The sequence below is a fragment of the Lissotriton vulgaris genome, chromosome 6 (genome assembly GCF_964263255.1).
Source record: "Lissotriton vulgaris chromosome 6, aLisVul1.2, whole genome shotgun sequence".
Classification (NCBI taxonomy): Eukaryota; Metazoa; Chordata; class Amphibia; order Caudata; family Salamandridae; genus Lissotriton; species Lissotriton vulgaris.
The window spans coordinates 1220183662-1220207011 of record NC_141694.1 but is presented as its reverse complement, the minus strand read 5'-3'; the positions used below and the strand labels follow the sequence as shown (position 1 = coordinate 1220207011).

Sequence of the window (23350 nt, the reverse complement as noted above, 5' to 3'; positions counted from 1 at the left end):
GCACTAGAAACAAAGCCCATTAGCAAAATAGCACACAAACATATCCTAACAGAGTTTTTTTGTTTCTGGACTTTGTTTCTACAGTCATTTCTGCTTGCTCTAGAAGTAGGCCAGCCAATCTCATTAAACAAGCTACACGGACTACAAAAAGTAAGCCAAGAATCACTAAACTATGTCGTTTGGCTAACAAAAAAACAGCTCTTAGAAGCTTTCTCTGCTGCACTCTCCTTTTACCATGGGAGATCCCAGAGGAATATCTGCTGGCCGAAAGGGAAGTTGGGCCTGGCTGTCAGTGGCCCGTACTTTAAAAACAACTGGTATACAAAACTGACTGTCCTTCTGTGCGCCTGGTATTTCAGGCTACACTGCAAACCATCCACTGTGTTTACACTTGTGACACCAACTTTAACGTTTGTAATCATCGTAAGAGTCTACTAAGGGTACTACTTATATAATATAACAAAATGGATACTTACCTGCCAGAGTAGTTTTGCAGCTTGAAAGATTTGCCGGATTCACATGCTGTACATTATTCCAACATCTAGTGGTTGGGTCTGGAATCTTCTTGGTAGTCCTCTCTTTTTGTGGGTTGGGTGTCGTCTCTAGCCACTTAGTGCCATGTCAGGCGTCCCATGACATCAGACGTGTGCCCCAGAAGCCCCTGTGCTTAGTTGTTTAAGGCATCTCAATAGCTCTCCCTCTTTGTTTCACCTCATTTTTCAGTGTGGCGGAGGGTCGCATGTGAATCCAGAAAATGCTTCAAGCTGCAAAACTATGACTGGTAAGTAACCATTTTATTTTGCAGCATGAATCCTTTTCTGGATTCACAAGCTGTACATTGTTTTTATAGCGGTATCTTTGGTCATTCTTGGAGGTTGGATTAAAAGGAGGTTGATTTTGTGAACAGGTGTTTTAATACTCTTTGTCCACTTGGATGTCCATGCAATAGTATTTGTGAAGGTTTGGACTGATGACTATGTGGCAGCTATACTTCTGTCGGTTTTTTAGCACATTTGCGCTACTCTGGCGATCTGCTGTACTAGACTATGGAAGAGAAGCCCCACCCACTCTCCTCCCATATTTGTCATTGGCTTCTGTCTTTGTCCTTCGTAAGTGCAGGCTTCTGATTCAGTAATTGGCTTGTTAGTCCCTCGTTAGTACCGCCTTTTCTTCATTTGCAACCTCCCATAACTACTGGTCCCTTTACTTCCGTTGTTCACAGTACGTTTTTATTAGTCGGCAGGCACGATTTTCTTTTTTCCTACTAGTCCACCGCCACAAGAGGAAACACGAGCAGTCCCCCCCCCCCATACATACGTACGCCAGCCATGCTGACCCAGCCGCTCCTCAAACAACCGGAGATAGGACTTGGCGCTCATGAATATGGCGCTGACCTCAATGCCGCCGCCACGAACGGAAAACCAAGCAGGATGCCCCCCTTTGTTATAGGAATCTCTTTAAGGCGCGATCTTGCTTGCTGATATTCATATAGAGTTCCTCAATTGTAATAAGCAGTGGTTTCAGTTTTAACAAAAGAGCAAGCCTTTACTCTTTGGGCAAACACGAGTAGCTGTTCCTTTCAGCCCATTTGCTTTCATTGCCCCCAGGCTATTGGGATTCTGCTGTAGTTTAAGTGCTCCATAGCTTTTGTCAAAATGTTTCTGCTGAGTTGCTTTGTGCTGCACTGTCTTCATAAAATGATCCTGTTGAGTGGAAGAAATTGCTCAGAAACGATAGGTAATCTTGTGCTTAATTTCCTTTTCTACCCAAGTCCTGCGGGTGACTTAGCTTTCAGGATTGTGGTGCAGCGCGTTGCCTTTAGAGTTCAGCGGGGGCAATTGGTGGCTTCTCGTTCTCGTCTGGGACTTTCTGCGCCTCGGTTTTCACAATTTCAACTGTATGAAGATACAACTATGAGAGAGTAAATTGTGGTGGGCTGCCCGTGTTAATCATCGGGGTAATAGCATGTTAAGAAAAACAATTTGCACATGCAGTGTGCATCTTAGTTGTTGGAAAATATAATTTGCTGATGTTGAAAAAATGGTTCCTTTATTTCTAGTAAACAATAATAAAGTAGTTCATATGAAACGTTGCACACCGCGCCTCTGCAGTTTCCAAGTGTCATCACAGATGTTACTATTGATAATAGTCAGGAAGTGGGTAAATAATTTGGTGCAGGTGTAGCGTAGTTCCAATATTCCCAATAGGCTCTGCGCATTGGAATAATATATACTATAGATTTGACGTAGGACTGAGGACTACTATTGAATATATTAGACTTAATTGTGAGTGCCAGCTAGCTCAGAGGTCACTAGAAACTTTCTTGAATGAACAAGAAGGGATTCATTTCTGACAACCGCATACACATGACAATTTTGTTTCCCAGGAATAAGAAATTTACCTCTAGAGTCGCGGAAACAATAGATAGTTATTTCACTCAGTTAATCGTGCATGCTTGGTTTCACCAGAGGTGCATAGAAATAGAGAGACGGGCGTTTTCAATAAAAAGATATTTATTGAACAGTCTTCTTTCTCATGCAGAGGAAATAAACTGCTACAATCGTAATACTGGTTGAAAAGTACAATGCGTACAGTACGAAGAGTATTATAAAATAATACTGTAAAAACATGATATGGTTTCTAAGCCATAAAATACATATAATACATACATTAATAAATAAAGACTAAAAAGTACACAACTGGTGCTTCTAAAATACTCCTAGCCCAGTGTACCTAACCTAGGTCTAGTACAAGGGAAGAAGTAAGTGAGGTGTAGCTTAGTTTCAGTATTCTTATGCCAAGAACCTATCCAATAATTCTCTAAGGGTCTAATCAGCTCCATACCTTGGTTTTAGAATGAAGGAGGTCTGGTATCTCTCTGGTATCTCTCTCTCAGGACTCGATTTCCCAACAACCCGCAAGGGTAGCTTGGAAACACTGGAGCTGGATTTCTCGTCTCCCTCAGGGCGTTTGCTGGAGGGTCGGCTTCCTTCGGCACTTGCTGCGGCGAGCTGTGTCATGTAGGTAGATAGTCAAACTGCTCCAAAACACAGTGTGTTTGCCTGGGCAAGTGTGGGCATATTTATACCTTGAAGGTGCCTAGTTTGACGTAAGGTTGGACGTAATAACGTCATCAAAGACTCAGTTCTTTGAAAACTCCTTGAGTTCTTGGATAAATCAATATTCAAGCAAGGGGAAGTCCCTGGCTGCTGAAGGCGGGTTTTTCCAAGAAATCATTGTGGATTTTCGGAACTAGTTGAAGTAGCCATGCCGTATTTGGACTGCATAGGCCAAGTCTAAATATGGTTATGATTTCTATGCCTATATAAGGATAGAGTGATTTATATCTATATATGGGCATGAATCTGGAAAATTACAATAGGGTCCTAAATTCATATACAACACAGGAGGGACTCTTACCAACACAGTTCTAGGTTAAAAGCTGCTCACCCCTATCTGTGGCACAAGTAGCAGGCAGTGTCCAGGAAATGTGTTTGAAGTTCAAGCTGACTGGGGGTTACTGATCTGGGGCCTGACCCACATGATATGATATGCTGGTGACTTCCTTTCTTTATGTCTGTGACACAAATATGGACTTGTCTGTCATAGCACAGGTGTTTATGGACTTTACGGCTCTTTTGGGCCTTACGGTGAACTAGGCTAAATCTTGCATCTTTTCTCTCCCAAAAATCTGCAGTCTTCTACCTTAAAATGCAGCTAAACCCAAGGCTGCAGGTAAAAATGGTTACATTTAGGTAGCTACGTGTCAAAGTTTATCACTCTCCGTAGATTTGTGTGATGGCAACCCGGGCAAAGCAATGCAAGTGCTCCAGTCAACATTTGACTTTCTGGTAATCTTTAGCTCGTCAGCTGACTAGGCGTATGGAGTTGGTAAAAATGGTAGTCCTCCCTCGTATACTTTATTATTCTACCAATCTTCCCCTCCACACGCCGTGCATTCTTTAAAGAACCGGAATCATGCCTGGTTGTTGCTTTTCATTAGGTCTCTGGGCAATGCAGAGTGGCCCTTACTACACTGAAAGTCCTGGTGAGGACGGAGAGTTTGCCCTCCCGGACTTTGAACGCTAATATATGCCTGTACAACTGCAATGGATAGTCCGCTGGCTCTTTGGGCACGCTCTTTAAGAGACAGGGCTCTCAAAGGCTGACTTTCAAGGTGGTTTATTACACTATCTCTTGTTCCCTTCCACTTGCTTGGATCCTTGGGCTACGGGCTTGTTTCACACAGAAGTGTCATGTTTAGCTATAACGAACAAACGTACTAGCTCATGAACCACCATCTCCCTAATAGGTCTACAGACCAAAAATTGGACGCTTGATGCCCGGACATTAAAGATTCTGGCATACTTTTGGAATCCCATCATATTTGGCCAGGTAACCTGAATGTTAGTGGTTTGCTTGGTTAACAGCAATACTTTTTACATAGGGTACAAAGAGTAATGAGAACCCGGACACGTGGTGTTTTCTCAACAATGGAGCAAAAATAATTATTCCGAAAGTCAAAACGACCATTAGGGTTAAAATGCAATTTCTACTATATTGGTAGTCCTTCTAATGGTTTGTTGCTTAAATAAGCATAGGTGCAACATGTGTGCCCCAAAAGAGGTTTGTTTATGCAGGCTAGCAAATTAATTATGGCATCCCTGAAATTGATATCACATGAACAGACCTGACTTTATAGATTATTAATATGTAATCACCAGGCCAACATGTAGCGTTGTCACAGCTGGTGATGCGGTCATTAATAGTCCTTACTAGCAGTTGGCAAGCACGAATAAAACCAGCCTCATTGTAGTTATGTGCAATAATGTGCTGCATCGCTAAATACTTATAAGGTCCCAAAGGCGAGGCCGATTGTATTGCAAACACTTGTTTCCTTGTGGCATGCACTCTGGTTATTGGTTCTAAGCGTACACCTTTATGGTAGCTAGTTGGATTGTTCGATTTATCCTCCTTGCGATGGTGCAGTTTGTCACTGGTGAGCCTCTGTTTGAATTCACAAATGATGTGAAGAACTGTCTTCCCATTCTGATCTCTCTTGTTCTTTCTAGGTAGTACATCACAGCCCAGTGCACATCCAGCATATGCAAAGTTCTTTTGGCTTGTGTTTTTGGTTGCTGGAAGAAGCCCGGAATCTGGATTGATTGATTTACGTGGAACTGTTTCACAACCCTTGGGAGGAAACCACATGACTACTATGTCTTTGTCTATTTGCAGCTCGGGCTCTTGGATGTTTGGTGCTTACAATTCGCTCACTCTGCACAGTGATGTGATCATGATTAGGCAGGTGGTCTTCAAGGTCAGGGGCTGTAGATTTGCTTTGATTAGCAGTTCAAAAGGTGCCTTCATTAATTGTGTTAATATCAGGTTAAGGTTCCACATTGGCATTTATGTAGCTATGGGTGGTGCTAATTTTTTTTGCTCCTTTTAGAAACCTTTTACTAATTGGTGCTGTGAAAAGGCCCCTTCCTATGTGTCCTTTTGTGGAGGCTACTATGGCTCCCAAGTGCACTTTTAGTGATGCATTTATTATACTTATACTGTTTTCAAGTAAGTACATAAAGATATGTGATCACTGTGGGGGCCTCTGTTTTGTTGTAGAAAAGGTCCTCGTCTCTACATCACAGGACTTCTAGCCGAAAGTTCACTGCAAAACATATTCTTGTGCTTGGCCTTCTAGCTTCCTTTAGGACATCCATGTACCATTTTGGAAGGTTCAAGAGTCCAAACTTTATGTCCTAATAAAGCCAGGCAGCAAGGCTCAGGCTGTCTGCCTCTGGGTAGTGAATCTTCCCTCCCTGCATGGAGCTGAGGAAATGTTTTCACAGTTTTACATTTCGTTGAGCTATCTCCACCAGGTCTGAGAACCATGTTTGTTTTGCCTACTGAGCAGAGATTAAAATCAGAGTCATTTGTGACTATTTCTACTTATCACTAAAGGTATAGGGGAAATTGGTGAAAAAGCGTACACAAATTTCCTAAACAAGCGCATTACCTTAGGAGTGGCGATGTGGGTGTCAGAATGCAAAGGCTTGGCATTTTCCATTTTCTGAGGCTGCGAACAGATCGCTCTCTGGTGTGCCCAACTGCTGGCAGACCTTTTGGAGCACTAGGGCGTTTAATTTCCATAAGTGTGTTATGGATGCCTGTTTCTTTAGTCTGCCTGGTTCATTGATTTCTACGTCTGTCAGATGAATTGTTATCAAAGTTGTTCCTCTCTGAATGGCCCATCACCAGATCTCTTGGGCTAACTTCAGAAGCACATGCAAACATGTTCCTCCTTGCTTGTTCAAATAGAACATTGTGGTTGTGTTGCTCGTCTAAATTTACACTATCCTTCCACTCACTTGTGTCTGCAAATCCTTTAGGGCCAAGAAGACCATTTGTGTGTTGTTGCATCGCTTCTTTCACTTTCAATAGCCCTCTGATTTTTAGTTCCCAGTGTGTGCACCTGATCCAGTGTAGGATGCATCCGTGGTGATCATCACTGTCAAAGTTGATGGAGTGAAAGATCTGCCCAGTTATGTTGTCCAGGGTTTTACCATGTCATCTCACCTTCACTCTTTATATTACAACTACTAACTAGATCTTTCCAACTACCACCCTTTGAATTTGAATTTTTAGGAATTTATAGAGCGCACGTTCACTATGCAGTTTCTTGGCGCTGGGGGGATTTCTGAGCAGGGAGGACACAATGGACTAAGGGCTAAAAGCTTGCTGGAACAGAAAAGTTTTAAGGGCCTTGCGAAACTCCATATAGGAGGGGGAGAGTCTGACAGGGGGCGGGAGAGTGTTCCAAAAGGTGGGAGCAAGGACCGAGAATTTCTGGCCTCCCGATCTTTGTTTCTTGAAGCGGGGAGTGACTAATAGGGATTTGGTGGATGAGCGTAGATCTCTAGGAGGGCAGTAGTTGGTAATGGTAGAGTTGATAAAGGCAGGAGCCGTGCCCGCCCGAGCTTGAAAAGTAAGGTAACCAAGTTTGAAGAGGGCCCGTTGTTTGATAGGGAGCCAGTTAAGAGCAATAAGGAGGGGAGAGGAGTGGTGAGATTTAGATAGGCCATATACCAGGCGAGCTGCCTGGTTCTGCACCAGCTGAAGGCGTTGGAGTGCATAGGCGGGGACACCATTGAAAATAATGTTTCTATAGTCGATCTTAGATAGGACCATGGCCATTAGGATCAGTTTAAGTGCAGGGGGAGAAAAAAAACGGGATATTTTCCTAATGATACGCAGGGTAAAGAAACAAGAGGAAACAACAGAACTAATGTGGGAGTGAAGTGTCAGTTGATGATTGAGTGTGATACCGAGGGTTTTAACTGAATGAGAGGGAGTGGGAGGTAGACCAAGAGAGGGGGGCCAAAATGAGGGAGACCAAGGATTACCACTGCCACCAGTCAGAACCAACTCTGTTTTATCCGGGTTGAGTTTAAGGTGGTTCGCATTCATCCAGTCCCGGATAAACAGCATGACGGACTGGAAGATGGTGATACCTGATGAAGGGGAGGAGAAATTAAAATAAGTTGGAGGTCATCAGCGTAGTTGTAAACTGTGACCTCCATTTGTTGCAGTGCAAAAATAAGAGGGAAAATGTAAAGGTTAAATAAAAGGGGGGAAAGAGAGGAGCCCTGAGGGACGCCGCATTGCACCCTGCGAGGCGGGGCACAGAATTCGGCCAGATGGACAGCCTGAGTACGGTCAGACAGGAAGGAGCCTAGCCAGGTCAATATCTGTTCCCCTATGCCCGCCGCCTTGACACGGGACAGGAGAATGGAGTTGTCCACCGTGTCAAAAGCGGCGGACAAGTCGAGGAGGACTAGGGCCTGGGGGGTGTTGGTATCGAGCCCCTCCCTGAGTTGGTCCATGACCGAAATAACCACCTTCTCAGTGGAATGGCGGGGGCGAAAGCCTTTGCCTGTTACCATTGGTTTAAGGTCAACTTTTGTAATGGTCTTGTGTATTGTTGTGTGTGGGATCAGTAGAATGCATGAGGCCATCATGCCCATCAGTTTCCCCACAGTTCTCGCTGTCAGAGACTGACCCTTGTGGTAGCAGCAAGCCTGTTCGGTGATTGATTCATTCCTCTTGAGGGTAGGGAAGGCTCACGCCTCCGGTATTGATTCTTGTTCCAAGGAAAATCTTCTCTCCCCACCAGCTCCACTGAAAACATTTCTAAGTTGATCATGAACCCTAGTCTGTGAAGCAAGGCCATGAGTGTCCTGTATCCTTTTCGCATCCGGAGCACAAGCTTGCTTTGATTATTTAGTTGTCTAGATACAGGTAGACATGTATCCCTTTCTTTCTTAGGAGGGCCACCACCAAGGCTAGACATTTTGTGAACACCCTGGGTGCGGACTTGATTCCGAAGAGGAGCTCCCTGAATTGGTAGTGGTTCTTGTTGACTACGAACCACAAGTAACTTTTGTTTTAGCAGGACATGGGAATGTGTAAGTAAGCATTCTTTACGTCAATGGTTGCCATATAGTCCTATTCCTGTAGCCACAGGACGACCTCCTGTAGTGTAGTCATTTTGAATGTATGGGTCTTTATGAACTTGTTTAAGAAGCGGAGGTTCAAAATTTGTCTTGAGAGAATTGTCCGGTTTTCCACCAAGGAAGTATGCAGAGTAGTTTACCAGATGACTTTAGTCATAAGCACTCCCTCTACTTCTCTTTTCTAGAAGTTTCTGCCCCAGTCGTTGCAGGCAGTGCCTCTCCTCTTCAGGGCGAGATCTTTTATTTGGCTGGACTCCCAGTGGCTTCTTTGTAAGTTCTATGCAATAACCATGTTGGACGATGTTGAGGATCCATTTGTCTGAAATGACCTTCTTACACTCCAGAAGAAGGGGCTCTATTCCGCCCCCAACTGGTGCTATGTGGTGGAGCGGTTGGTAAGCAGAGTTACTGTCCTCTTCTCTGCCCTGAACGGGTGGACTCTGCGGTGTTGGAAATGGCCACTATTGTTGTACCCCTTGATATGGAGCTGGCTGCTGGTAAGCTGGCTGTGGTGCTGGGCTTCGAAAACTTCCTTGGTCCGCGGGTCTTCTCATTGGGGCTGCTCCTCTTCTAGGTTGACCCAGGAACTGTAATGCCCCCAGTGCCCACCTTTGCAGGGTCACTGTCTTTTTTGATCTACTGCAGCATTTAATCTACAGCAGTTTGCAAACAGGTTCTCTCCTGAAAAAAGTATATTTATGATGTTCGCTGAACCTCATTCCGGAAACCAGACACCAGCAACTAGGCAGGTCTGCATATGGATGTTCCCATTACCAGCTGCCTGCTGTCCATGTCGGCCACATCCAATACCTATTTTAAGCATGTGATGGCGATTTGTTTGCTCTCTACTAGTGTTTGGTATTGCTCTGGTAGGCATTTCAAGATTTTACCAGCCTCTTCCCTGCAGCAGTGGGCATAAAAGTTGAGGAGTGCATTTTTAGGTGTGATACTCCAATGTGTCGCAGCTCCCCTCTCTACTTTATAACCCACTGTCTCCACTCAGTTTCTCTGAAGGTGGTCCCATAGATGCTAGGACACTGGCTTTCTTCCTTGTTGTGGCCATAATGAAGGACTCTGCCACACATTGCCCTTGATGTATACTGAGTATTTGGAGGGGGATTAAACTATTTATCCATTCTCTGTGTTGCAGCTTTGCAAGATGCTGGTTCCCCGAGAGCTTCCCTTCACTGTTCCAGGGCGCTTCACAGCATGGGGCGTAGGACTGTTTGATCTGGGATGGTAGAAGTATTTCTAGGAGGATACAGGCCTGCATTGTCACTTCCAAAAGTACCCTGAACCTATCTGCTGCTCTTTTTACAACAGCATTATACATTGCAATGTCGACTGGCAATGGAGTCGAGGGGTATGTGTCAAGAGCCTCCTCCAGTGAATCAGTTTTGGAGGTCCTACCACTGCTTGTCACCCCTTTCAGCGTCTTGGATGATACCCTGGTCTTCTGTGTCCTTCTCATGCAGGAACATCCCATGTTCCTCTTCTGAGGCTCTGGGGTTGCTAGTGAATCTCCTCACTCTTCTCCCCGGGAGGCTTCGAAGACATTCTGAATTCTTTCATTGAGGCATCGCAATCCTACTTTGTTTGTAGGATCAATGGCATTTCTACTTCGAGCAGTCTCTCTCGACTTCGAGGGCCCTGTTCTTGGGGGACCAGAGCCTTCAACACCCCTTTCTTCATGTCCGTCGAGTCTTCCTTGGCTCTGTCCTCTGCTTTTCAATGTTTCTCGAGACCATCAGTGTTTTGTCACAGAGGAAGTCTTGTGCCACTTCAAGTTCGTTTTTCAATTCAATTCAATATTTCTTTATTACGGCGTTCTGTTGGCAGGAAAGATTTGAACAACAACATTTCATAATAAAACAGCCCAATTCAATTTACATACAATAAAAATACAATAATAGTATATCATTTATAAAATCAGTAATTTAAAAGTCATAAAGAGTTTCCACATAAAAAAATGACGACATTGCTGTCTAGTTCATCAGCTCAGCCTGTTTTTAAAATACATAAATAAAGGCACCCCATAGCGTTAGAACTTCAAGCCCTTTTTCCTACGAACAAAATAAATGGAATAGAGATATCTGCTGGCACTGAATACAATAATCTGTGATGTATCAGATTTAATTATTCTAAGAGCCATCTTACATGACCTAATTCCATATAGATTACACAAGGGTTTAATCCATTTTTTTCTGGCCGGCATGTATGTCGGGCAGAAGAAAAGGATATGCATATCATCCTCCTTATGATTGCCCTCGCACAAGGTACATAGATCTCCTATGGCTGGAATGTCATTAACATTTTTCCTAGACCAACGGGCAAGGGTTGAATTAGTCATGAGGTTGCCGTATCTAAATTTCATAAAAAGGGTTTTAGCAAGTGGGGGCTCAATTTCATTGAGGAAACTCTCAAATAGGGGGACATCCTTGAAGGTCAAAAAGTTGCTAACAAGTGATCCACCACTATTGCCATTGTATAGTTGGTTATTTATAAAACCCCAAAAAGCCTTTTTTACACACATTTTTTTAATTTGGCGGCAACCTATCAGGGCTTTCCCAGAAATGATGAAGACCTATTTTATTGAACCATATTCTGATATGTTTTAGCCGGACATTGGAGTTGGGTACATCTAAGCATAGTAACTCTTTTAACCCATTCCTATAATCAAGCAGTTCGTTTTTCGGTTATACCTGCATATGTTTAAGGTTCTACCCTACTTGGGCTTCTTTGTTGGCTGCTATGTTTGATTTTGCGGACTACTTCTACTTTGGTGTCAGAGCCTTCCACTTGATCGACCTTTGTGTCCTCGATGTTGTCCAATTTCTCACTCAACATACAGTGGTCCCTCAGTAAAGAGCTCTCTTTCTTTTGTGTCTGCATGATAGTACGGTGTTCTCCCCTCCACTTCTCCCTTGCTCTAACTCTCTTTGGTGTGAATTCATCAGACAGAAGACGCAGACTTTGTGGTAGTCCTTCTGGGCAAACGTTCAGTGACACTCAGGGAAGAACTTAGAGGGAGTATTTTCCATTTCCTGAGGTGGTTCTCTCTTCCCTATCATGCATTCTCTGACAGCTTGATTGACGACTTACTCAGTCCGCTAGTTAGAGGACTAACAAGTTGATTCCATGCCCAACCACTAGACGGTGAAATAATGTACATGTGATTCCAGGAAAGGATTTATGCTGCAAAACGCTTGTTTCTGCTATGTATTACTGAAGAAATAAAGGATAAAAAAAAAAGACCAGGCAAAATCAATTTAAGCAAGGCTAGGAAAAATATGAACACAGCTAGTACAGTTTTGACCTGTAACCAATGAACTTCAATGAACTAGAAATAATCGTGATAATTTATGAAATGTGGCACAGCATGTAAGGTTAGATGGAATATATAAATTCCTGCTTTCACCATTTCTAGAAACAACCAAAACACGTTTGTGGAACAATACAATTAAGCACACAAATTCTGGAAAAAAGACAACCCAGAGTACAATACCTGCTGATTTTATCCCTCCGTTGGTCGGCCGAGTTTCTGAAGCAATCATTTGATCCCTCCATGATTCTTGGAAACTTATATATTCAATTGCTGCCTCTATACTACTGCTGTTGGTTTGCCTGAGGGCTCTTAAAACCATCTCCTAAAAGAAAACAAAAAATGTTACTGCAGCACAGCCTCACATTCTTTTTAGGAGTTGCTTTAAATTTTATGTGACACTGGAACTCAGTTTTCTAGAAATGTGTACAGAAAAATTCTTGAACAGCAGCAGTACAACTTTCAGCTCTTCTGAGTGCTGTGTCTCCCTCGCTCCCAAAGATGTGCACTATTTCTTGCACATCTACCCATGCTGGGTACTCCTACATCCTCAGTTAAAGAAATGTAGCATACTTAGAGCTATAATACCACTGATAGTCTGGGAATCAATCAGAAACCTGCAATCTGACACATAAGAACTTGTAAAGTAATCAACCAAGTACTCTTTTTATGCTTCACATATACGTTTAACATTTGTAATGCTGACCACCCTTGAATGAAATATATATTACCTACTGGTGGTCATCTGTATGTAGTTATGGTTAGGTGTGCTTTTCCATAGAAGGAGCATTTTTAGCTTACTAATAACTTTGGCCCCGTTGCTACACGCGGTTTTAACTGCTGCAGTACAACATGATATATCAGGTGGCTTACTTTTTCCCTAGTAGGTTATATGATTATACCCGGAGCATTCTACTAGGTGCCTCTGGTGCAGAGGACGGGTGTGAGGATTTCGTAAATATAATCTTGGGGGGGGGGGGCGCAGAATATAGATGAATACTAGAAGTCAGTTCTCGCATCATGGGCACAGCCTTAGGGTTGACAATCCCCAGGGAGTTGGGTCTTTGTCTGTTGGGACGTAGCCCCATTAAGACAAGCATTGGAAATGCAATAGGTCTCGCATTAGAAAAGTTGGAGCTATTGGTCTTGTAAATGATTTTTTTTTATTTATGTGTTGTTTTTGAAAATAGCTAAATTAATAGCTTTGTCATTTACAATGCCAATAGTTATAACTTTTGCAAATGTAACACCTATAGCATTTGTAATGCAACATGTTTTGTATTTACGTGACTTAGATGTATTGATATTACAAATAACAATGGCTTTTAATTTTTGTAAATAATTAATACTTAAATAATTTATTAAATTTATAATGGCAATAGCTTAAACGTTTGTAAGTAACTTTTGTGAAGATTATGTTTAGTGTATTTTATTGTGACAAAAATCCAAGAACATTGCATTTGCACCTACACACACACAGAGCCACACACATATAGATGTGGTGGTGGTGGATCTGGGGGATATGGTGGTGGTGGATGTGATGGTGGTGGATGTGGGGGTGGATGTGGTGGTAGATGTGGTGGTGGTGGATGTGGTGGTGATGTGGTGGTTGTGGAGAAATTGGTGGTGGAAGTGCTGGTGGTGGGTGTGGTGGATGTGGTGGTGGTGGTGGGACAGTGGTGGATGAGGTGGCGGATGTGCTGGTGGATGTGGATGCCGTGGATGTGGTGGTGGTGGTGGATGCGGTGGTGGATGAGGTGGCGGATGTGCTGGTGGATGTGCTGGTGGATGTGCTGGTGGATGTGGTGGTGGATGTGCTGGTGGATGTGCTGGTGGATGTGCTGGTGGATGTGCTGGTGGATGTGCTGGTGGATGTGGTGGTGGATGTGGTGGTGGATGTGGTGGTGGATGTGGTGGTGGTGGTGGATGCGGTGGATGTGGATGCGGTGGATGTGGTGGTGTTGGATGTGGTGGTGGTGGATGCGGTGGTGGATGAGGTGGCGGATGTGCTGGTGGATGTGGTGGTGGTGGTGGATGCGGTGGTGGATGTGGATGCGGTGGATGTGGTGGTGGTGGTGGTGGATGTGGTGGTGGTGGTGGATGTGGTGGTGGTGGATGTGGTGGTTGTGGATGTGGTGAAAGTGGTGGTGGATGTGGTGGTGGAAGGGCTGGTGGTGGGTGTGGTGGATGTGGTGGTGGTGGGACGGTGGTGGATGAGGTGGCGGATGTGCTGGTGGATGTGGTGGTGGATGCGGTGGTGGTGGTGGATGCGGTGGATGTGGTGGTGGTGGATGTGGTGGATGTGGTGGTGGTGGATGCGGTGGTGGATGAGGTGGCGAATGTGCTGGTGGATGTGGTGGTGGTGGATGTGGTGGTGGTGGATGTGGTGGTGGTGGATGTGGTGGTGGTGGATGTGGTGGTGGTGGATGTGGTGGTGGATGCGGTGGTGGATGCGGTGGTGGATGCGGTGGATGTGGTGGTGGATGTGGCGGTGATGGATGTGGTGGTGGTGGATGTGGTGGTGGTGGATGTGGCGGTGGTGGATGTGGTGGTGGTGGTGGATGTGGTGGTGGTGGTGGATGTGGTGGTGGTGGTGGATGTGGTGGTGGTGGTGGATATGGTGGTGGTGGTGGATGTGGTGGTGGTGGTGGATGTGGTGGTGGTGATGGATGTGGTGGTGGTGGTGGATGTGGTGGTGGTGGATGTGGTGGTGGTGGATGTGGTGGTGGTGGATGTGGTGGTGGTGGTGGTGGATGTGGTGGTGGATGCGGTGGTGGTGGATGCAGTGGTGGATGTGGCGGTGGATATCATGGTGGATGTGGATGTGATGGTGGATGTGGTGGTGGTGGATGCGTTGGTGGATGTGGTGGTGATGGTGGATGTGGTGGTGGATGTGGTGGTGATGTGGTGGTTGTGGAGAAATTGGTGGTGGAAGTGCTGGTGGTGGGTGTGGTGGATGAGGTGGCGGATGTGCTGGTGGATGTGGATGCCGTGGATGTGGTGGTGGTGGTGGATGCGGTGGTGGATGAGGTGGCGGATGTGCTGGTGGATGTGCTGGTGGATGTGCTGGTGGATGTGGTGGTGGATGTGGTGGTGGATGTGCTGGTGGATGTGGTGGGGGATGTGGTGGTGGATGTGGTGGTGGATGTGGTGGTGGTGGTGGATGCGGTGGTGGATGCGGTGGTGGATGCGGTGGATGTGGATGCGGTGGATGTGGTGGTGGTGGATGTGGTGGTGGTGGATGCGGTGGTGGATGAGGTGGCGGATGTGCTGGTGGATGTGGTGGTGGTGGTGGATGCGGTGGTGGATGTAGTGGTGGATGTGGATGCGGTGGATGTGGTGGTGGATGTGGTGGATGTGGTGGTGGATGTGGTGGTGGTGGATGTGGTGGTTGTGGATGTGGTGAAAGTGGTGGTGGATGTGGTGGTGGAAGGGCTGGTGGTGGGTGTGGTGGATGTGGTGGTGGTGAGACGGTGGTGGATGAGGTGGCGGATGTGCTGGTGGATGTGGTGGTGGATGCGGTGGTGGATGCGGTGGATGTGGTGGTGGTGGATGCGGTGGATGTGGTGGTGGTGGATGCGGTGGTGGATGAGGTGGCGAATGTGCTGGTGGATGTGGTGGTGGTGGATGTGGTGGTGGTGGATGTGGTGGTGGTGGTGGATGCGGTGGTGGATGCGGTGGTGGATGCGGTGGATGTGGTGGTGGATGTGGCGGTGATGGATGTGGTGGTGGTGGATGTGGCGGTGGTGGATGTGGTGGTGGTGGTGGATGTGGTGGTGGTGGTGGATGTGGTGGTGGTGGTGGATGTGGTGGTGGTGGTGGATGTGGTGGTGGATGTGGTGGTGGTGGTGGATGTGGTGGTGGTGGATGTGGTGGTGGTGGATGTGGTGGTGGTGGATGTGGTGGTGGTGGTGGATGTGGTGGTGGTGGTGGATGTGGTGGTGGTGGTGGATGTGGTGGTGGTGGATGTGGTGGTGGATGCGGTGGTGGTGGATGCAGTGGTGGATGTGGCGGTGGATATCATGGTGGATGTGGATGTGATGGTGGATGTGGTGGTGGTGGATGCGTTGGTGGATGTGGTGGTGATGGTGGATGTGGTGGTGGATGCGGTGGTGGTGGATGTGGTGGATGTGGTGGTGGTGGTGGATGTGGCGGTGGTGGATGTGGCGGTGGTGGATGTGGTGGTGGGGAGAGAGTGGGCAGGGCTTCAAGTCCATACTCCAATACAGCACACCTTGCATAGCAGTGCATGGGCTGACCAGGCTCGACCTATTAAATGAAATTAGAAGAGAGAAGTACGTTGGGAGTAGATAACAAAGGAGTAAAGGGAAGAAAAGTCGGGAGAAAGAATGAGTTACGGAGAAGGAGGGCAACATAATGATTCAAAATTAAAAGTACGGAGGATATGGAATGTGGAGGTGACAGCTGGCAGGAACGAGAGGAAAGTGAGAGATGTCTCTTTCTTTATAAATAACTTTTCGAGCTGTGGATAGAAGCATCACAGAATTTGAGTGAACGCGAACGTTGTCCCATTTTTTCAGCTCTTAGAGCGTGCACTCTTTCTCGACATTAAAGCCTTGCGGACCCTAGTGAGAGTGACTTGTTTTGAGTTTCGTTCAAAGTCCCTTTGCCGCTGTCTGCATTGGCTTCACAGTACATATAGCTCAACTTTAACAACTCTGGCTAGTCCCCCAAAAATATGGCTGGTGTGCTGAAGAGTGAAGAAGGTGACGTTGTTCGTGTGCCAGCAGGAGAGGTCCGCAGTTGTGCGTCTCCTCCCTCATCATCTGGCTCCTGGAGGAGGGTTAGCGGCTCTTGTGATGTCCTCAGGCAAAGGGAGGAGGGTGGGAAGAAGCCGGGGGGAGGGAAGGAAGGGGGAGGAGAGGCGGGATGTATTTTCAAGCTTTAAACAAGGGGCGGAGCGAGGGGGAGGTGTGTTGGGAGAGAGAGTGGGGAGGGGAAGAGCTGCTGGCGGAGCATCCTTGTTATGGGCGATGTGTTGCTGTAAAGTGGATTATAGGCTGATCGACTAAGAGTCGGCAGGCTGGGGAACAGATGCTGCTGGGGAACGGATGAGGGGAGGTGCTGGCGGCTGGGGAGGCAGGTGGCGGAGAGCAAGGGGCGGAGCGGGAAGAGCTGCAGAACAAAATAGTGTGTAACTTTCTTTCTTTACCGAGCAGTTTATGCAATCTCTACAAGTTGCGCTATAAGAATCTGGACAATTTTCCACATGTCCAGCTGATGCCTGAATTCCGTGCTGTATGCTAGAGTGCTGGGGGGAGGGGGCGGAGTGGGAAGAGCGTCGTGAGGGGAGAGAGAGTGGGGAGAGGGCGGAGCAGGAAGAGCTGCTCTCGGCAGGCTGTGTCAGTGTGGAATGCTGGCGGCTGGGGAGGCAGGGGGCGGAGAGCAAGGGGCGGAGCGAGGGGGAGGTGTGCTGGGAGAGAGATTGGGGAAGGGAAGAGCTGCTGGCGGAGCATCCTTGTTATGGGCGCCCTCGGAAACATGCCCCGTTCTGTGAGAGGAATCGGTGTGGAGAGCAGAGGCTTCCGCCAACAGATGGATAGGAGAGACTCAAAGCTATCGGGCAGGGGCTGTGCTGGAGGCGACTTGCAACCAAAGAAGCCGCACTGTAAGCGGTGATGCATAGGTGTATGACACAAGGGGCAAGCTGCGTCTTGAGCCTCCTTCCGCTTGAGGCAGAACAGACAGTTTCACGGAAGACAAGCAGTGCTAGAGTGCTGGGAGAGAGAGTGGGGAGGGGGCGGAGCGGGAGGGGCGTCGTGATGGGAGAGAGAGTGGGGAGAGGGCGGAGCAGGAAGAGCTGATCTTGGCAGGCTGGGGAACAGATGCTGCTGGGGAACTGATATGGGGAGGTGCCCTGAAGAAATGCGACACGGCAGGCAGGGGAGGGGGCGGATCGGGGGTGTGGGAGGAGTGCGCCTGAGGGAAAAGACATGCAAGGCAGGCGGCTGGGGGCATGTGCACGCGCTTTTAATGTCAATGCGCATGCGCATTGAGCTTGAATTTCACAGGAACTGCAAGGAATCGCCATCGACTTGCAAGTTGGTTAAAGTCTGTTTAAGCCCCCATAGTCTCGCAAGCTCAATGCGCATGCGCATTGACAGGCATGCGCATTGACAGGCGAGACCTAAAAAAGAAGACGTTAAGTAGGACATTTTTTATCTTGGGGCTGGTTTGGACAAAGCATGGAAGAACTGCTATTTCCACAACAAATAAGAGGATGGGCTAGGGCCTCTATTCAAGCCCGACAATCAGGAGAATGGCGGCAGGGACACCGTAAGCAACAGGTTAAGCAACAATTTCGACTCAGCACCAGGTTTGGACCTCCCACATTATGATCATTATTACAGTGTCAATTATGTGCAATTTTCCATGTTGCTAAGGTGATCGACTCCCGCCTCTGAGGCACATCGCGCTCCTTCCTCAAATTCCCACCCCCCTCCCACCGGCGCTGCTATCGTAAGGCTAAGTGAAACCAATAAATGAATCATATTGTAGGGGTTCTTCAAATGACTCAGTTGTAACACTATTAGGAATCCTCTGGACCACCATGGAAGCAGGGGATCGCCACACGCGCGTCGTCTTAACGTTAGGGTGCCTAATCTATTGGGCCTCTGCAGCAGTTAACACGCTAGTGTCTGAGACTGTGTCTAGGTCTGCAGCTTTCAGTTCAATCACAAGGGCCTCCCAGGATCACGCCGCCTCTAACGCCTTATCATTGTGGGACCTGTGGGCTTGCTGCAATCTAACTGAGCTCTCACTAGCTGCCCACTTAAGCAATGCAGCCTTCCATCGTATGTAGCTGGGGCCCGCTGCTGCTTTCTAATGGGATGTGATTTCTCGCTTGGCCAGCAACAATCCTAAGTCTATGAATTTGCTAGTTAATTTTGTTTTGCTAGTACGTGGAAACCAATTTAATAAGCAAGTCCCCTTATCCGGAGTGATCTGTCGCCCTGTTATACTACAAAGTAAAGTGGACACTTCTTCCCAGTACGTGCCCAACTGCGGGCAGTCCCACAGCATGTGCAGGAGATCTGCACCCTCCAATCTACAACGGGGTCAAAGTGCCGTAGTAACAAGGAAGTATTGATTGATTTTAGCCGGGGTAAGGAATGCCCGGTGCAGGACAAAAAATTGGATCAGCTGGAATCTAGCATTCCTGGTGCCCTTCCATGCCCTTTTAAGAATTTGCGATCAGGCCGCATCAGGTATCTCTTTGGCTAGATCCGCCGCCCACTGTTCACGCAATCTCTGCAACGGTGCCAGCCCCTCCCCCAACATACGCTTATATAGGCAAGTGACCGCCTTATACGTGCCTGCTGCCATCACCACATATTGGCACACCTCGCTTGTAGGCGGTTCCGAAAGGCCAGTGCCCCAATGCTTCTGGATGGCCGCAACCAGGGCCGCATGTAATAGGAAGTGACCCCGCGGGAGTCCGAAGGACTCCTGCAGCGTGTCATAAGGCAGTAACACACCATCCCCAAATAGATCGCCCACCATCTGAAGTCCCAGTGTTTCCCACTCCACCAGGGCCGACCAATCCCCGCCAAGTGATAGGGCCGTGCACATGCCCAATGGTATTTCCGGGGCATACGGTCTTCGTACCCCAACTTGGCTGTGGTAGCGGTTCCAGCAGTGCCTCAGGGCACATTCTGCAGAGGACAAGTCAGTAACCTGCAATCTTTGTTGCAGGACTACAAACAACAGGACGTATCGCGGAATGTCCGGTTCAGTCTCTCGCTCCGGCCCTCGAAATTCCTGCGCCACCGCCTGGGTGAGGTGCTGGAACTGTGCGGCTAAATAATATATTTCAAAATCAGGGACAGCTAAACCACCGTCAGCTCTGGGACGAATCAAAGTGTCCAACGCTTCTCGGCGTCTTCCTACTCCCCAAAAGAAACCCTCCACCATGGATCGGAGTAGCCGAAACAAAGCGACGGGTACACGTATGGGCAAAGTCCGAAATAAATATAAAAGCAGAGGGAGCGCCACCATTTTCAGCAGTGCCACTCGGCCCGCCACCGATAGCGGAAGGGTCCCCCAGAAATGCATGCTGCTCTTAAGCCCCCTCAACGCTCTACCTATGTTACCTTCGAGAAGGTCTTTTTGCTTGTGGTAAACATGCGTCCCCAGGTAGGGAAGGCATCTAGGTTCCCACACCAAGTCGGGCGGTAGATCAGGTTGGACACACGCTCTGGTCACCGGTAACACGCATGAATTTGCCCAGTTGACTCGCAGGCCAGAGATATCTCCAAATCGGCTGAGTAAGGAACGTGCTCCCCGCCAGGTCCGCAGCGATCTCAAGCCCGCTCCGGGCAGTGTCGGCCAGCAGCCCCAGGCAGTGGGCCACCCCTCCAGTCTCGACGGTGTTCCAACCCTGCGAAGGCTGCACCCCGCGGGTCCTGGGCAGATCAGACCGAGCCCTCCGCCATGTCCAAACAGCGTCTCAAGGCGCCAAGTTCCGCCCCCAGGCTTAAACCACTAGCCACTCCAAAGGGCAGGCTGCAGGCGCCCCCACCATTCAGGGCACTCAATGGTCGCCTCACCTCACTCGCCTGTGTAGCGTTCCGACCACGCAGGCCGCAGTATTATCCTGGGACTCGGCACCCCCTGCAGCAGCCACCAGTCAGCAGTTCAGGGCACGAGCGCTATCAGCCCGCGTGGTGCAAACACCGGCGCTCCGGTCACAGTCGCCAGGCAGAGGGAGCTGCCCCCCGTATCAGCGCCGCCAGGGAGAGGCCTCCACCTGTAGCGCCCACTGCCTAGGGCTGCACCGCCCCTCCACCATCAGGCCCAGCAGTTCGTCTCCAACTCAGCCCCAGTGGGTCCCCAGCCAATCCGGCCGATCCGGCCACTCTGCAGGCTGTGCATGGTCCGCAGCGCCGCCCTAGCGTGAGGGACAGCGCGTCCCCCGATGCGACCATGGCCGTCGCACTCGGTTCTTGCGGTCCGGTGCAGGGCCTCTTCAGTGCCGAGGAGCCGTCATTTTGAGCCTGATGGTCGCAGCCGGCGCCGCCTCAGAAATCCCCGATCCCATCAGGGTGTGCCATCGGGGCGTGCTCAGAATGCCTAGGGCCAGTTCCCCTCCATCTCGCCGCTCCCCGTTGGTGCCTGGGGGGCCTCGGGGGGTCAATGTGCAGGATTAAGGCTGGGTTCACGAGCGGAGCTCAGCGCCTACGCCGCTGCTCGCATCGACGTCCAAGCCACGTCCCTTGTTAGAACTGCTATGGGCTGGCTTTCATCAAGTACGCCAAAAATTAATGACTGGCTGAAAGATATGGCGGAATGGGCGCATGCTGAGGAGAGCCACATGCGCAGGGACAATAAACTGGCAGATTACCTATGGGCCCAGGCAGCGATGCTCACCAAGAGGTTAGCTTCCATAGAGGAGTTGCCGTCTTGGGAATGTGAGTGGTTACAGATGAGGAGGTGACATGGTTATAATCAGGTTTATAAGGTGACTTTTAGCTTATGATTTGCAAATGTTATACTTGAACTGTTCCTTTCCGTTCTGTCATGAGAAATTATCAACATTGCACTATACGAATACATTGCACTGAGACTATGTTAGAGCTTGAGGGGCTGGGGGGAAATCACAGGAGATGTTTACATACTGTGTTGATATCAACTTTGTCAGTATTGGTACTGTAAGTATGAAAATGCCAATAAAAACCTATACTTAAAAAAAAGGTCACACTGTTTGACAACTCACCACAGAATTTTTTTTTTTTTTTAAGTGTATCCATTTCCTGGAAAGTCTGGGGGTGATCCGTCAAGCGGGTGTCAAGTAAAAAGGGGGTCCCAAAACAAACATCTCCATTCATTTTTCATAGGCTTCTTTAAGACCGGTTTTATAAAACTGCTGAACTTAATTACACCAAAATTTGGCAGGAAACTAGATTTTTGTTCGCCAGTTTTATTTTTTGTGATATGGTGTAAATGAGTTTAGTAGTTTTTGTGAGAGATTAAGGGTCAAAAATAACTGTCTATTTTGGAAGTTGGGCTCGAAAGCTTCCCACAAGAGGAAGAAATTACAAGCATTTTCAATGCAATAGGTCTCGCATTAATGCAAGTTTGAGCTATTGACATTGCAAATAGCAATGCCTTTTATTTTTGTTTTCTTTTTAAAAATACAAATAAAAGGCATTGTCATTTACAATGTCAATCGCTTAAACTCGCGTAACTGCGAGACCTATTGCATTGCAAATGCTTGGTACTAAAATCCCACTCAGCAACGTGGGATACTTTGTTCATTTACTAATTCCTTCTCTTAGTATACCCCACTTGTGATCACACATCTTCACGGAATTATATTAACCACATTTATAGCCACCTCCCTGGTGGGAGTAAAGCATGCACATTTGATCATTTCAATAGGAATTTGTTCTTATATGAATCTTAATTTCAAGCTTGAATGATTCTGATCTAGTTTACTAGATATTGACGTATGGAAGGATTATTTCCCAAAAAAACCCTCAAAACCAATCAGTTTAACCATACATACATTATGTAGAATAGCAACACACAAAGCATTGTGGGGTACGAGTCTTCTGGCATTGATCCATAATAAAAATATTTCCATGAATGATAGGAGTTTACATTTTCAAACCACCTAGAATTTTACATTCGAGTCTTGATCCGCACCATTTTCTATCATTTAAATCCAGGAAGTTTACACATTAAAAGCCACTACACCTCATCCAAACGAAGGAGAGGAGCACAGGAACCCATGTCCTCAAACGTGGAAGGTTTCCCTCCAACCAGGAGTGCCAACAAATTTTCTGTTGCACTCTACAGAATGCGCACTGTAACATTCTCTAGTGGCTGAGACACCGCAACAGAGATCGATTAGGTCAGATTCCAACTGCTTACTGTTCCAATATCCACTCGGCCCAAAATGATCCTTCACATTACTCAGATTTTAGCAATCAACCTTTGCAAACTAAGGTTTTTCCTATAATATTCCATAACGTTGACTGTGTAACCATACTCCTTAATTGTTTCCAAACCTGTCATCGTACAGGACCATTCTATCAAATGCGTAGCAGACTTTCTTTTAGTCTTTTTCTAAAAGCCTTTTCTTCCATGTGGCTTTTCAAATATTATATTTTCATATATTTTCTTTTTTTTGTGCACTTACCCATTTTGATCCAGCAAATTTCTCAAACCCCAAACAAATTGCATCATGCTTAATTGTGGTTCCTGTCTGTGCCCCATAAACGCCAGCACGGCTACTGCTCACATTTTATAAATAGATGTAGAACATGGGTGAGTCTGCCCCACTGTCTTTCTCAACCTTGAGTGAACAAGTGCACAGTAAGCACTCCTGCTTCTTCAGGGTAATTATGGTAAAAGTTGGGTTTTGCACTTTTATTTTAACCTAGATTCAGAGCGAGAGAGGATTTAACAGTATTTTTTTTTTACAAGTAAATATCCAGGAAAAGTTACTTTTTGCCCCACACGATGAAAGGAGTCTACACGAATCTGTTAA

General features: G+C 47.3%; 1 protein-coding gene across 1 annotated transcript in view; it reads right to left on the bottom strand.

The window, feature by feature from the left end:
• Positions 1-23350, bottom strand: part of LATS1 (large tumor suppressor kinase 1) — a 192912-nt gene that overhangs the window by 117308 nt on the left and 52254 nt on the right. The window contains exon 3 of the mRNA XM_086927316.1: positions 12019-12160. Coding sequence (XP_086783442.1) covers positions 12019-12160 — 142 coding nt within the window. The remainder of the gene's footprint in view (positions 1-12018; positions 12161-23350) is intronic.